The following is a 13,589-nucleotide window of genomic DNA, read 5'->3' as shown; positions in this document are numbered from 1 at the left end:
CGGCCCCCTCCTGCCCTCAGTAATGCAAGGTTTAAGGTACATTTAAGATTGGGCGTTACTGGTAACGCCTCTAATAAAGTGCTATAATGACCAGGAAGACTACTTAACAGCTGGCCGTTTGCCTACGGAGTGACTGTAGGCCTCCTGGCAGTCGAGTGATTAGCTTCATGGTCGAGTGGTAGCTTCTTGGTCGAGTGGTAGTTTCTTGGTCGAGTGTCTTGAACCTGTCGAGTGGAACACCTCCAAGTCGATTGATAGGTGATTTCTTCTAGGGATGTCTTTGGGTAGGGCTCTTTGGACGGGTTCGTGCCCCTACCCTAGGTACATAGCTTCGTCATTAGCCCCCGAATGGATCGAGGTTAGAGTGGGGAAAGAGTTGGGGATTCTTTCCGACTGGTTCTTTGGGGCTGCATGAGTGCCTCGTTTAGGGCCAGTCGTCACGGATGACGCCATCAACCTCTTTCAGTCGCCTTGATCCATTCCAGGCCTTTCGTCGAGTGAATATCTTTGCTTGCGACATGCCGAGTGTTGGTGCGAGCGGGATACTCTGTTTTTGGCAAGTGGTTCTGTGGTCCGCGGATCTCACGGGATTCGGATTTTGGGAAGCGCGCGGGAAGGGAGCAGCCGCAGTAATCGGAAGTGATAAAGCGGAAACTCCTCGATCCTCGCGTCGCCTTTTTCGCCACGTACTGCGCGCGCGTCTACTGCGGGATTTGACTGGACTGCCTGGGCCTACCAGTCAGCCACTCGGGAGTGGCCCCTTATAAGTTGTCGGCTCGGGGTTTCCAAGCCGCGCGCTTCTCTTCTTCTTCCTTCTTCCTCTCTCCCTTCGCCAGCCCTCCCGTGACCTTCGGCCGTACCCTAGCGCCGTTAGCCCGTGTGAGACCTCGCCGGCGACGATGGTGAAGGGCAAGACCACTGATTTGGAGCGCGCGAAGAAGGTGGCGGCGGCGGGGAAAGGAAAGAGGTCCGCACGAGGTGGATTTTCCTCCCGGACCGCCCTGCCCAAGGGTTGGATTCAGGGCGACTGGATGCCATCGGTGCTCCGGCAGGAAGATCTCGACGACATGGTCGAGGGAGGAGCCATTCCCCACGAGGCTGCGCGTCTCCCGGGGAGGGAGATCGAACCTCAACCCCGCGATGGTGAGTGCGTGCTCCTCGCCACCCACATCGACCGAGGGTTTTCTCTGCCTCCCCATCCATTCTTCCAGAGCTTCTTGAATTTCTTCGGAGCGCAGCTCCATCACTTTACCCCCAACTCCATAGTCTATCTTGTCGCGTTCATTTCCATGTGCGAGGCCTTCCTGGGTTGCTGTCCGCATTGGGGGCTTTTCAAGCATATTTTTACTTGCCGCTCTCAGTCAGTTAAAAAGGCCAAGTCTAGTGATGAGAAGACGCAAGTGATCCAGCTGTGCGGGGGCCTGGCGATCCAGACAAGGGGGAAGAGCTGTTTCCCCTCTATCACCTTCCCGGAGTCGGTCCGCGGCTCGCAGTCGACCTGGTTCTACTGCCAGGACCAGGCGACCCCCGGACAGTCTACTGGTCTTCCTCCTTTTTCCCTCGACCGAGCCGAGAAACCTGTCTCTCTGAAAGTCACGCCGGAGGAAAGGGCCCAAGTCAAGATATTGGCGGGTCGAGTGGTTGAGCTTGTCCGTGAGGGGGTGACTGGGATGGACCTGTTAGAGGTCTTTCTCCAGAGGCGCATCCAACCGCTCCAGGCGCGAGACCACCCGATGTGGCTGTATTCTGGCCTTGACGACACCACTCGGATCCACCCGGAGGAGGTCACCGACGAGATGCTGGAGGGGTGGCTGTCAAGCATCACGGGGAACAAAGACAACCCCCGAGGAGCCAGAAGGGTAATTCCACTCGACAACTCATATGAAGTGGATCAGGTATGTCTTTGCGTCGGATATCTGACCTTCTGTATTGGTCTTCTTTGGTAAGTCGATTGACTTTCGTCCTGTCTGTTGTCTTCCAGGCGACCACTGAGATGTACTCGACGCCCAACGGGGCACAAGGACCGACTGAGGAAGGTGAGGGGAGCGGAGGCGAGAGCGGGGACGACCAGGGCGAGTGGGAGTCCGACGGTGAGGGAGAGGAAGGCGACGACATCTTCTCCAGCGAAGAGGAGGAGGAGGCTGAACCCTCCCGCCCGGAGGGGCGATCCAAGCTCACCCACGATCCAGCGCAGGAACGTGGCAAGGCGACTGCTCCTGTTGGGCAGTCGTCGAAACGCCCTCGGACTTCTTCTCCTCCACCGACCGGGAAGGCTCCCAAGCACCCACGAGCGACGCCATCCAAGCCGCCCAAGGCCTTGCCCAAGATGAAGATAGCTGTTCCCACCATTTCCGGGTAACAATAACACTTGCTTTCCTTTGTCGACTGTGGACGGATCCTTGGTCGATTCACTGGGCCAACTGACTAATTTTCAAGATTTGCAGTGGTGCAACTTCTGAGGTCTCCGCCAGGAACGACGACCAAGAGATGGAGGACGCTGTCACCTCCAACCCTGGTACGATCACTGACGTCCTGCTTTCGAGTCGACTGAAACTTTATTGCGACTCTGGTCGATTGAATGTTTTCCTTGCAGCTCCTCCTCATGTTATTGACCTCCCGGACGATGACGACAACGAACCACTGAGGGTGAAGAGGAAGAAGAAGGCGTTGGCTGGCAAGACTCCGCAATCCACTCCGGCGCCTGAGGCCGTAGTTCGGGACGATGGCGAACCCACTCGGGCTTCCGTGACTTTCGTTGTTCCTCTGACGAGTGTGCGGCCTTCAGCGTCGACTGCGGATCCGTCTTCGCTTTTTGCTGCGTACCCCGTCCCTGAGGACCAAGCGGCTGCTGCGAAGGAGGCTGTACGCCAGGCTGGAATCATGATGGAACATGTTCCGTCATGATTCCAGCCTGGCGTACAGCCTCCTTCGCAGCAGCCGCTTTCAGGCCCTTCTCGGAGGAAGTAATAGCCCTACGTCTCGGAGCCCGGAGGCGGTCGACTGGATTATGTGTGTATGGATTACAGGGGTGCGAACCCTTCATACTGAGGAGGGGGGTGGCTTATATAGAGTTTGTCGGCCCCCTCCTGCCCTCAGTAATGCAAGGTTTAAGGTACATTTAAGATTGGGTGTTACTGGTAACGCCTCTAATAAAGTGCTATAATGACCAGGAAGACTACTTAACAGCTGACCGTTTGCCTACGGAGTGACTGTAGGCCTCCTGGCAGTCGAGTGATTAGCTTCATGGTCGAGTGGTAGCTTCTTGGTCGAGTGGTAGTTTCTTGGTCGAGTGTCTTGAACCTGTCGAGTGGAACAACTCCAAGTCGATTGATAGGTGATTTCTTCTAGGGATGTCTTTGGGTAGGGCTCTTTGGACGGGTCCGTGCCCCTATCCTAGGTACATAGCTTCGTCACCCAAGACGAGGCCCACCTACCTATATGCTGAATTGTTTCGCTGTGGGTTAGGCCAGTTTCCGATCAGTTATTTGGGGATATCGATACATTATCAGAGACTCACAAATGCTAAATGGAAACACGTCAAGGAGAGACTACAAAAAGGTTAAGTAGTTGAAAAGGTAAACTATTATCTCTAGATGGAAGATTGGTCCTCATAAATTCAGTGTTTAGTAATATGATACTACATATGATTTCATTCTTCCAATTGCCTAAAGAAGTCTTACATAGATTGGACTATTTCCGACCAATATTCTTTTGGCAAGGAGACAGTGAGAAAAATAAATATCAGCTGGCTAAATGAAGTGTGGTTTGCCGTCCAAAGACCAAGGAGGGCTTGGTATTTCATGACCCTTAACCAAGTTTGTCGGCAATACTCCAAAACCAACAAAGGGTGGCACTAGATGCACCTACAAATACTTAAACCTTTTAATTAATAAAGCGCCATTTATCGAAAAATGCATTATAGGTGGAATAATTGCCCTGCAGCATGGAACATCCAATTCTTTTTTTCTTGCGGGTGAACATCCAATTCACTAGGCATTCCCATGATTCAACTATATTTTGGAAGCGATTTCTTTAAAAGATTAGTGGATTTGGCATTGTTACTTTGTCTTGTCTAGCTCTTGCAATGACATCAATGTCTTGCAGATAGCTCATATTTTTGTTAGGCTAGTAGGTGATGATGCTCCGACATGCAACTTCAAGGTGTACGTCCATCAGTATGGCAAGGCTACTATCTAGCCTATGACTCTATTCATCCAGATCAACGATTTGTGAAGACAAATTCTAATCCTCATGACAAGAAAACAAACAATCAACAAAGTACCAATAAACAACGAAGAAGGACATTTCTAGGACAATGATACCTCCACAAATATCATGATTTGTTATGTGATCCCATCCCATGCAATATACCATTGAAAATGGGAGGGGTACAGTGTTGGACTACAAGTACGCCTATCTTTTTCCGAAAAGACAAGAATGACTCTGTTACCCGAAGCGTGACGACTTGTAGGAACCCATGCCGCATTCATGCATTTATTAAGGCGTAGCGGAAGGTTGGAGACCGGACCTCCCATGACCAGACACGTGAAGATCATATTGAGCATTAGGGCATTTCCAGTCGTTCGGCCCCCCAGGGCGCCTAAATAGAGCGGTCTGGAGCGTGCCGGCGCTAGTTCGGCCCCTGGGGGCGACCTAGCTCCCAGTCACGCCCCCAAGCGCCGGCCCCAGGATGCGGGAAATTTGAACTAGGTCATTCCCGCTCACAAAAGACGCCACAAATCCGGCGATCGGACGTAGTCTGGCGTTACAAAAATAGAGCGCCGCACGCCGCAAGGCGCAACGAATCACTCGGCGGGGTCGGCTCCAGGCGTTGGCGGAGTCGGCGTGCGCGGGCTCGGCGGTGTCGGAGCTGCTTCGGTGCTGGGCTGCGTCGGCGCGGCTTCGGTACTGCTGGGCGGCGATGTAGAGGCGTCGTTTGGGCTTGGCGTCCGTGTGGCCGTGGGCACGGGAGCTGGCGTCGTCGGCGTCGTCGGCGTTGTCGTCTGCATCTGGTTTAGGATGAGGCCGCGCTCCGCCATGTACCATGCCCTGAGCTGCTCGTCGTTGCTCTGGAGCATGTCCGCACCGCCCATCAGAAAAGCCATGTCAGTGTTCCTCTTCTTCGCGGCGACGTTGGTCCGGAGCAGGTCGAGCTTGATGGCGCTGTTCGTCATCAGCGACGACCACCGCGCCTCGGTCTTCTCTTCACGTAGGACGGCCCGGGCCTGGGCGTCGGCGAGGCAATGCTCGATGGACTCCTGCACTCGCGCGGTTGCCGCGTCGGCATTTTTCCCCTTCTTTGCCAATTTGTGGCCGTCCGGCCGCCCCTCTGACGCGCCCGGAGTCGTCGCGTCCGGCTTGTATGTCTCCTTGGCCTTATCGAGGGTACATCGGACTTCCGCCCACTTCTCACACTTGTCAATGCGCTTGTAGACGTGGGAGAACTTGAAGTCGGCGTCGAGGTTGTCGCACCGATACATGGTGAACATGCGCAGCAACTGCGCGGAGGAACAAACAGTTGGCAGGCGGCGGGCGTAGACGACGAAGAGATGCGGACGAACGGCGTGCGTACCTGATCCTCAACGCTGGCGCCGCTCTCCGGGCGAGCCGCGACCTCCTCGACGATTCCATGCCATTTGTTGCACGCCCCCTGGATAGGCCCCCAATGGTTCGCCATCGCCTTGGAGCCCCGCTGCATGTAGACGCCTTTGAAGTAGGGGTCGACGAGCTTCCGCTCATCGAACTCGGTCTTGATGCGGTCCCAGTACGTCTCGAAGCTCTGGTTCGTGCCGGTCGTCGGGTCGAGGCAAACGACTTTCCATGCTTCGGCGAGGCATTCCTCCTCCTTGGACGTCCACTTGATGCACGGTTCGCCTGGCCTAGCCGCCCGCTTCTTCTTCTGGCGCCCCTTCGTCGGATCAGGAGCCGGCTCCTCCTCCTCGTCCTCCTCCTCCTCCTCGGGTTCCTGCGCTTCGTGCACGTCCTCGCCGTAGACGTAGCCGAGCTCGGCCTCCATGTCGCCGCTGAGATCCACTACCTCGTCCTAGGTGGCGAACCCGGGAGACGCGGCGGCCGCGGTCGATCCTGTCGCGATGATGTCGTCCATGTCGGCTCCTGTGTCGTCGGCGTCGCCGAGGTGCGAGAACGGCAGCGGTCCACGGCGGAGATGGGGCGTCGGTGTGGACGCGTAGGCGGGCGGCGAGTAGTTGTATGGAGGATACTGCACGCCGATGAAGGCGGGCGAGGGTGTGCGCGTCGCGAGGTGGCCATGGGGGAAGGTCACGTTTGGGTTGAACCCACCGTGCGCGTCGCCGTCGGCGTAGCCGGGCGACGACGATCCCCATGGAGATCCGACGCCTTGTTGTCCCCAGGGCGCGTACTGGGCGTGGCTGACGACGGGTGGGTTCATCATCCCCGCGTGGTCGACCGATGAGGAGGACGCCGCCGCGAGCGCCGCTTTGTCGCGGGCCTTCTTGGCGATGGCCCTGTTCCGCCGGTCGGCGGTGACTGCGTCGCGCCGCTGAACTTTCACCCTCCACTCGGTGTTCGACATGCCCGGTGGCTTCAATGGCGGCGCCCTCGGCTTCCTCTGCTTCGGCTGGGCCACGGTGCCAGTCGTGGTTGCCGCCGCGCGCGGCATGGCGTACTTCTTCGGCGGCATGGCGGCGACTGGAAGGCGAGCGGGAGGGGGTTTGGCGGGAGGAAGAGAGGAAAAGGCGGGAGGAAGGCGAGCGAGCGGGAGGGATGCGAGGGAAAAGCGTCAAGAAACGGCGGGAAAAAGCCCTCGGGTCGCCGCCAGGGCGGACGCACGCGCCTTTTTCGCTTGTGCCGGCTCCCCAAGCGCCCCCAGGACGCCGGGTTCGGCCTGGGTCCGCCGGCACCAGTTTTGGCCCGAGCCGGCGAAAAACGGGCTACTGGGGGCGCGACTGGGCCGTTTTTTTGGCGCCGGCGCGGCAAAAACGCCTGGGAAAGGCCTGTTGGGGGCGCGGCTGGAGATGAACTACATGGGCGAGAGTATGTTTACATTTTAGATATTCATTACTATGTCTTTCCTTGGACTATGTGTTCTATTGAACTATTTATTACATTTTTCTCGCAAAAGGAATTATTTACTACATTCAAATTATTTGTTTGTTTAAGTAAGCTAGATGAGCTTTGTTTTATGTTGTGATGTTTGAATTATGCTAGCAAAAAAAAACCTTCGTTTTGGAGGCAACGAATTATGGAACACACCGTAATACCGTGACATTTTGGAGGCAACGAATAGGACGATTCTACTGGAATTCTTTGATATTATCCTGTCATCGATCAATTGTGCTCTAGTCTGCAGCTCTGAGCTAAGTGATGGCCAACTCCAAACGAGCAGGACGAGAAGGGAATTAAGCGCCGTGCCGCTGCCGCGAGGGGACTCGTCACCTTTCACCGTGCCGGGAAAGGAGTGTAGGATTGGCCCCATCATCGGCCACGCTGGAATCTGGATCACCTTCCCTTTGCAATCTGGAGGCGGAGCCGTTCCATCGTTCGATCTCCAGTCCAAACAGATATCTGTTCCGTTCGGGTCAGAGTAGTTATCCTTCCACAAAACTGAAAACCGCTCGGGTCAGAGCTGCCTTGCTCTCGCCCGGGACACCCGCACCGGCGCACAACGCATCCCCGCCGTCCGCTGAGAATCCTGGCGCCGAACGCGACCCAAGAGCTCCCAGATCCAACGGCCCCCGCCCCCCCGCGCGCGCGCGCCTCGTCGTCGTCTGCAGCAGCCCGCGTCGCGTGCCACCCCCGAACCACATCGCGGCAAAACAGAACCGACGAGGAATCGCTCTCCTGCTCGGATTAAAGACGGGCCCCTCTCCCAAGATCGCCCGCCCCATCAAATCCCTCTTCCCAAAGCCCCCCAGCAGAGCAGCCAGCGCCCGCCCCGAGACCCCGGCCAACCAATCCTCCCAGCCACCACGGGCGCCTCTCCGTCTTTCCCCGCCGGCAACGGCATGGACCCAAGCCGCAAGCACGGCGCCACGGGCGCCTCCTCCTCGTCGTCATCCGCCGACGGCACGCACACTAGCTGCAAGTTCGAGGTCCGCCCGCCGCCCCCTCGTGACCTAGGATCGCTTTTGCATGTTCGGTCTGGATACGAGTTCGATCCTAACGAGTTCTATGGTCCTTCGCGCAGGAGGAGGCGAGGATGACGGGGGACGCGCTCCTCGTCCTGGACGGCCTCGTGCAGGTGTTCCCGCAGGTGAGCCCGTGACCGCAAGCACGCGATTGATCTTTTCTTTTCTGCAAGAAACCTCGTAATCGACGCCCGTTGGATTGGTTGTACTTGTACAGCCGATGATTTTTTTACAGTAAAAAAATAATACTGCTGACGAGTTCGTCGGTTTAGTTTCACACATTGCTACGCTGCTGATCGTGTGTGTGTTTGTGTGTGTGTATGCCTGAGTTTTTCGTGAATACATAGGGCTGCTCTGCGTTGACACACAGATGCTTAATAATTATTGCAATGCACAGCGTATGGTGTTCTTTTCTTAGTTTGCAGGACATATGTATGTGAACCACTGGCTTTGGTTGATCTGCTTTCACCTTAATTTCATGCCGTACGCATGACACGGAGAAGTGATCTGTTTTTCTCAAACACTAGAGAATTTGATTGAAGTACGCATGCATTTCAATTCTTTCTGCAATTTTGTTCTCTAGTCTTGGTGAGAGTTTTTCTGGGTCCGTGATTTTTGTAGTAAAGCCTAGGCAAAACTAATTTTCATTAACCAATTAAGAAAACCCAAGTAATGAATGGAATAGTTGTAGATCTTACCACATTTTTTCTATAGAATTGATGATACTTAAGCAAGTTTGATTTAGGACAAACCTAGAACTTCAATTATTTTGGAATGAAGGGGGTAGTATGGAACGGATGGAGTTACTGTATGAAATTGTGGATGCATTTGTTGTTAAAAAATTAATATAGACCTGGTACGCCACTTACTAACACACACTACCACATCCCCACTTTTAACTATGCAGGTTAACTTCTCAACACTGATAGAAGTTTCCATCTCATTCAATGGAGATGCTGATGCAGCAGCAGATTATGTTATCCATAATGTCCTTCCAAATAGTACCGCAGATGACAATAATGCAAGCACGAATGATGATTCAGATATTCATGGTAAGATTTCTTTCTTCCTCATTACTTCCTGTTTTCATCTCAAAACACTTCTTTGTGTTGACAAAATCCTTTCTCAGGGCAACATCAGGTATTTAGTGACACAAACACTAGTTTCACGATCCCGCCAGTGGATGATGGTACCATTCCAAAATCTGTACAGTTTGACGCTATCAATGAAAATTCTGCTGAACATGGAGAAAACTCCATGGGAGAACAATTGATGCAGTCACCTGCTGCAGCATCAACATCTGGTCAGGACGGTCTACCTGAAGAAATTGATTCTGATTCTGTGCTAGCTGGTGCGCAGAACTCAGTTGTTGATCATGAAGTAGCTCATTCTGAAAACGAGCAGAAAGAAATGAATTATCTGGACCCCGCTACTGAAGATCACCGTGATGAACAAATACACTCATCTTCTGAGGAAAACCAGGCCGAGCCAACTTCTGAAGATATTTCTACGCTGCATGGTGATGATTCACCTGATATGAACGTGCGATCAAACTATTCTGTTAGCCCTGAGTCCATTGATGATGCAATCTCTGCTGAAAACTGCAAGAAGGTAAAAGTGTTTCCTTTTCATTAAATTCATGAAACATCACTTTTACTTGTCAAAAGTACTAGTAACAACTCAAAATAATTGTGATAGTAGCTGTACAATAGTAGAATCAACATCACTTTCATATGAAAAATTGAGGATTAAAATATGCCCACCTTCCTCCTGCAAATCTCAATATTCCCTCACCAAATTACTAATCATTTTGACTAATCCGAGTGTCACATTTGGGTTACATTGTGTGCTTCTTAGGTTGGATTCATTGAAAACTTCCTAATACATTGTTCTCCGAAATTTTACATGTTTCCAATTTCTCTTAATGTATGAATGTGTGTTGCAGAATACTTTGCTGTCAAATGTGGCAGCGATAAGTGAAATGCTAGAGGAGGTTGAGGTTAGTGAGGCAGAAACAAAACATGTTGTATCCGAAGCAAGTCAAGCTGGCAATGATATTCTTGTAAAGGCGGCGAAGCTAAAAGAAATGTCTACACTTGCAGCGGAAGAGAACAACAAGGTTTTACTCAAAGAATTTACTTTTTGTACTTTATTTTCTGCCAATTGACTTGCAGCAAGACCCTTTAAGAACTTCCGTAAAAAAAGAACAAGATCCTTAATAATGGAAATTGTGTAGGTTGCAGCAGAGGTTTTTGCTGAGAAATCTATTCTAGCCTCAGAAGCGCAGGGGCTCCAGTCCTGGTTGTTTGACATTTCTGAAGAACGAAAACACTTCATATCAGTCATTGACGAGGTAAGTTATAACCTTATACTGTTGCACTCTTTTGTTGTCTATTGAAATATAAGTACGATTCGGGCTTACAGTGTAGTGTACACTAGCCAGCATCAAGTACAGGTTCAATACTCACGGCCAAATAAAGTGTGTTGCCTTTTTATAGGAAAAAATAAATTTGTGTTACAGTTGCACTTTGCTTTGTGTTAGTTGCTCCTATGTCTGGCTGCTCTGCTGTAAATCCTTGATTCATACAGGCAGCTTACTGTATTTCTAGGACATTTAGCCTATTTTGAGTAGATGCTAGCTATGTGTCAGAAAGTTCTGTTGCTGTTTTTATTTTGCACTATATGTTGATAATACTAATTTTTATGCTGCATTGGTTATTACTATTTCAACATGAAATATAATTTAGTTTCTTACAACTTTTATCATGTACAATTGTGAAGATGCACCAAACTCTTCAAAGAAGGCTCGATTTAGCAGAAGCAGAAAGGGCAGCCGCTGAGATGGAAATGATTGAAAGGGAAAAAATGGCTCAAGAAATGCTAAAAGAACAGGAAGTCCTACTTGATGCTGCCAAGGAAGAGTCTAAGAAGCTGGAGCAACAGGCAGAGGAGAATGTAAAGGTAGCAAATGAGCTACTGTACTTGGGTGACATAGCGATATTATTCCTGGCCGTGATTCTAAGAAAGGAGGGCTAACATGCAATCTCTTGATACAGCTGCGGGAGCTACTGATGGACAGGGGTCATGTTGTGGATGCATTGCAGTAAGTATTTAACTCACGAATCGTTTGAACTGACATTTGGAAAATATTTAACTCACGAGTCTACATATATGCGCCTTTATTATTTCAGTGGAGAAATGCTTGGAATCTTCGGCAACATTGTACAGCTCCAACGCAGAGTTGATATGGGAGTTCCTGCCGATGAACAACGGCAACTAGCTTCATCGATCCTGTCCAGCTCAGTCGAGTCAGCAGCTGGCGAATTCCCTGCTGAAGAACCACCGCAGCTCGCTCCAATGAGCTTTCCCAGCCCGGTCCAATCAGCACATTCCGGACTAATCTACGTTGATGAGCCACTGGAACTAGCTTCATCGAGCTTAGCGGGCTCAGTCGTATCAGCGCCTTCAAAACTACTTCCTGTTGGTGAATCGCTGGACCAAAGTTCATCGAGCTTGGTCGGCTCCGTCGTATCGGCGCCTTCCAAACTGTTCTCTGTCTGTGAGCCACTTCAGCTAGCTTCATCGAGCTTGTCTAGCTCTATCAGATCGGCCACTTCCGGGAGCAGCTGGTCTTCTGCCACGGAGTCCAATTCGGGTTTCAATGACGAGGAGGAGATCGCCGTTGCTTCTCCCCGTGACAATTTTGCTCTGGACGACACCTGGGATGTAGTTGAAGACGAGGAATGCGTGTGCTAACCTTGGGCATGATTCTCGTGATGCTCTAATCCATGCTTCATTTTTTTATCTGGCAAGAGTGATTAGCAGTTGCCTCTACGGGCCGGAACTTGTTCCAGATCCACGCATGTTTTTTTGTTGAGTTTGAGAGATTTACGCATGGTGATAACGTGCTTTCATGTTGGTAGTTTTCCTTTGTAGCCGGGACAGGCTCATATGAGGGTCATCAGAAAAGGTGACAATTTATTTAGTAGTGATATTATTTGACAGTCACTGCATGTTCTACACAACCTTCTACTTGCTATTTGGTGAAAATATTTGCTCGTCGCTGATGGCTCAGTTTTTTTTCATCGAAATTTTGTTTTTCGTTCGAGTCCAATCACTTATGCTTTAGTCATATACCTCCTGCAGCTCCATGTGCCTTGTAGCTTAAATCTCAAATTTAACACTCTCATATCTCCTTAATATCAGTTATTTGGCGTTTCTGACTCCTACTGATATGTAACTTGAAGTTTCATGCCTATATTATAGGTAAATGCTTGTAGCCGGCCGATCAGCGAAATGCTCGGCCGGCCGCACGGGCACCCTCTTTAGTGCGATTCATGCTGAATCACCCCCCGCGCTATGCCATGTGGCTGCTAGGGCCACACACGCCCCCACTTCGGTGCCTTAAAAGCACCTGTCTTTGGGTCACTGACGTGTGGGCTAACCACCTGTTGGGCCCACATGCCATAGACACAAAGGCAGATGCCTTAAGGCACCGAAGTATAGTCTCTTATCTACCCGCGTGCGCTCCTTCACTCGTTCCATCACTCTCTTCGTCCCTTCTTCCAAACTCCATCGAATGCCATCACTGTGGGATGCCCTGGCCACCACCACAATCTTATAGCCACGCCCATTTCCCCTTCTTCCATGCTCGTCGCCTGAGATGCCCCAACCACCACCAAAGTCTCACGGCCATGTCTGTTCCCCCTTCTTCAACCTGCCACCATTTTTTTTCCACGGCGAGCATCGACTGCGCATCCGGCGAGGTCGATTTGCTACAAACGGAAAAAGAAAAGCTAGTACCGGACATCGCAAATGATGCAACCAGCTGCGGTGTTGGAGCCGGCCACCGCAAATGCTGCATCCAAGAAAGGGAGAGCTGGATCTAGCTAGCAGCGAAGCTGGAACTAACCACCGCAAAATGATGCAACTAGATGTGGTGCTGGAGCCGGCCGCTGCAATTGCTACAACCAGCACATGCTTTTGATGTAACCAAGGATGGAGGGAGCTAGCGACGGCCGCGCCATGGATTCAACGATTGCGGAAATGCTTGAACCAACATTTTTTTTGCTGGAACCAGTGATGAAAGCTGGAAAGGCGTTGAAAATGCGACTGACGAGAAAAAGCTGCATCCGGCGTTTGCCGGAGCTGCAACCGTCACCGAAGAAAGTTGCATCCATTGTCGGAGGCAGTGCTGGGACCATGAACAGAGAAGCTGCAACCGTTCCACAGTGGTGTTGCTACCTGCGGCGAGTTGGGGGCCCAGGCGGCGTTGACAGTGCGGTGACTTCGAGGCGAGGGGAAGGGGGGTGGCTTTTCTGCAAATGCGACAATCGCTCATGGCCGCGCTGTCACCGACGACGAGGTGGCTGCAGGGCGTCGACGACGAGGCGGCCTCGATGACGGATGTGACGCTTTCGTCCGCGCACGCTCACACAATTTGAGGGTCAGTGAGATGAAAGAGATGCTTTTATCGGGCGG

General features: G+C 51.8%; 1 protein-coding gene across 1 annotated transcript; it reads left to right on the top strand.

The window, feature by feature from the left end:
• Positions 1-7,823: 7,823 nt before the first annotated feature.
• Positions 7,824-12,175, top strand: LOC119278250. Its single transcript, XM_037559611.1, has 9 exons — positions 7,824-8,072; positions 8,168-8,233; positions 9,016-9,160; positions 9,238-9,719; positions 10,054-10,227; positions 10,345-10,461; positions 10,890-11,069; positions 11,165-11,211; positions 11,300-12,175. The coding sequence occupies exons 1-9, from the start codon at positions 7,986-7,988 to the stop codon at positions 11,862-11,864; spliced, it is 1,863 nt and encodes a 620-aa protein (XP_037415508.1). The 5' UTR covers positions 7,824-7,985; the 3' UTR covers positions 11,865-12,175.
• Positions 12,176-13,589: the final 1,414 nt, after the last annotated feature.

This window comes from Triticum dicoccoides, chromosome 1A (assembly GCF_002162155.2).
Source record: "Triticum dicoccoides isolate Atlit2015 ecotype Zavitan chromosome 1A, WEW_v2.0, whole genome shotgun sequence".
Classification (NCBI taxonomy): domain Eukaryota; kingdom Viridiplantae; phylum Streptophyta; class Magnoliopsida; order Poales; family Poaceae; genus Triticum; species Triticum dicoccoides.
This window is presented reverse-complemented; position numbering and strand designations above follow the sequence as displayed.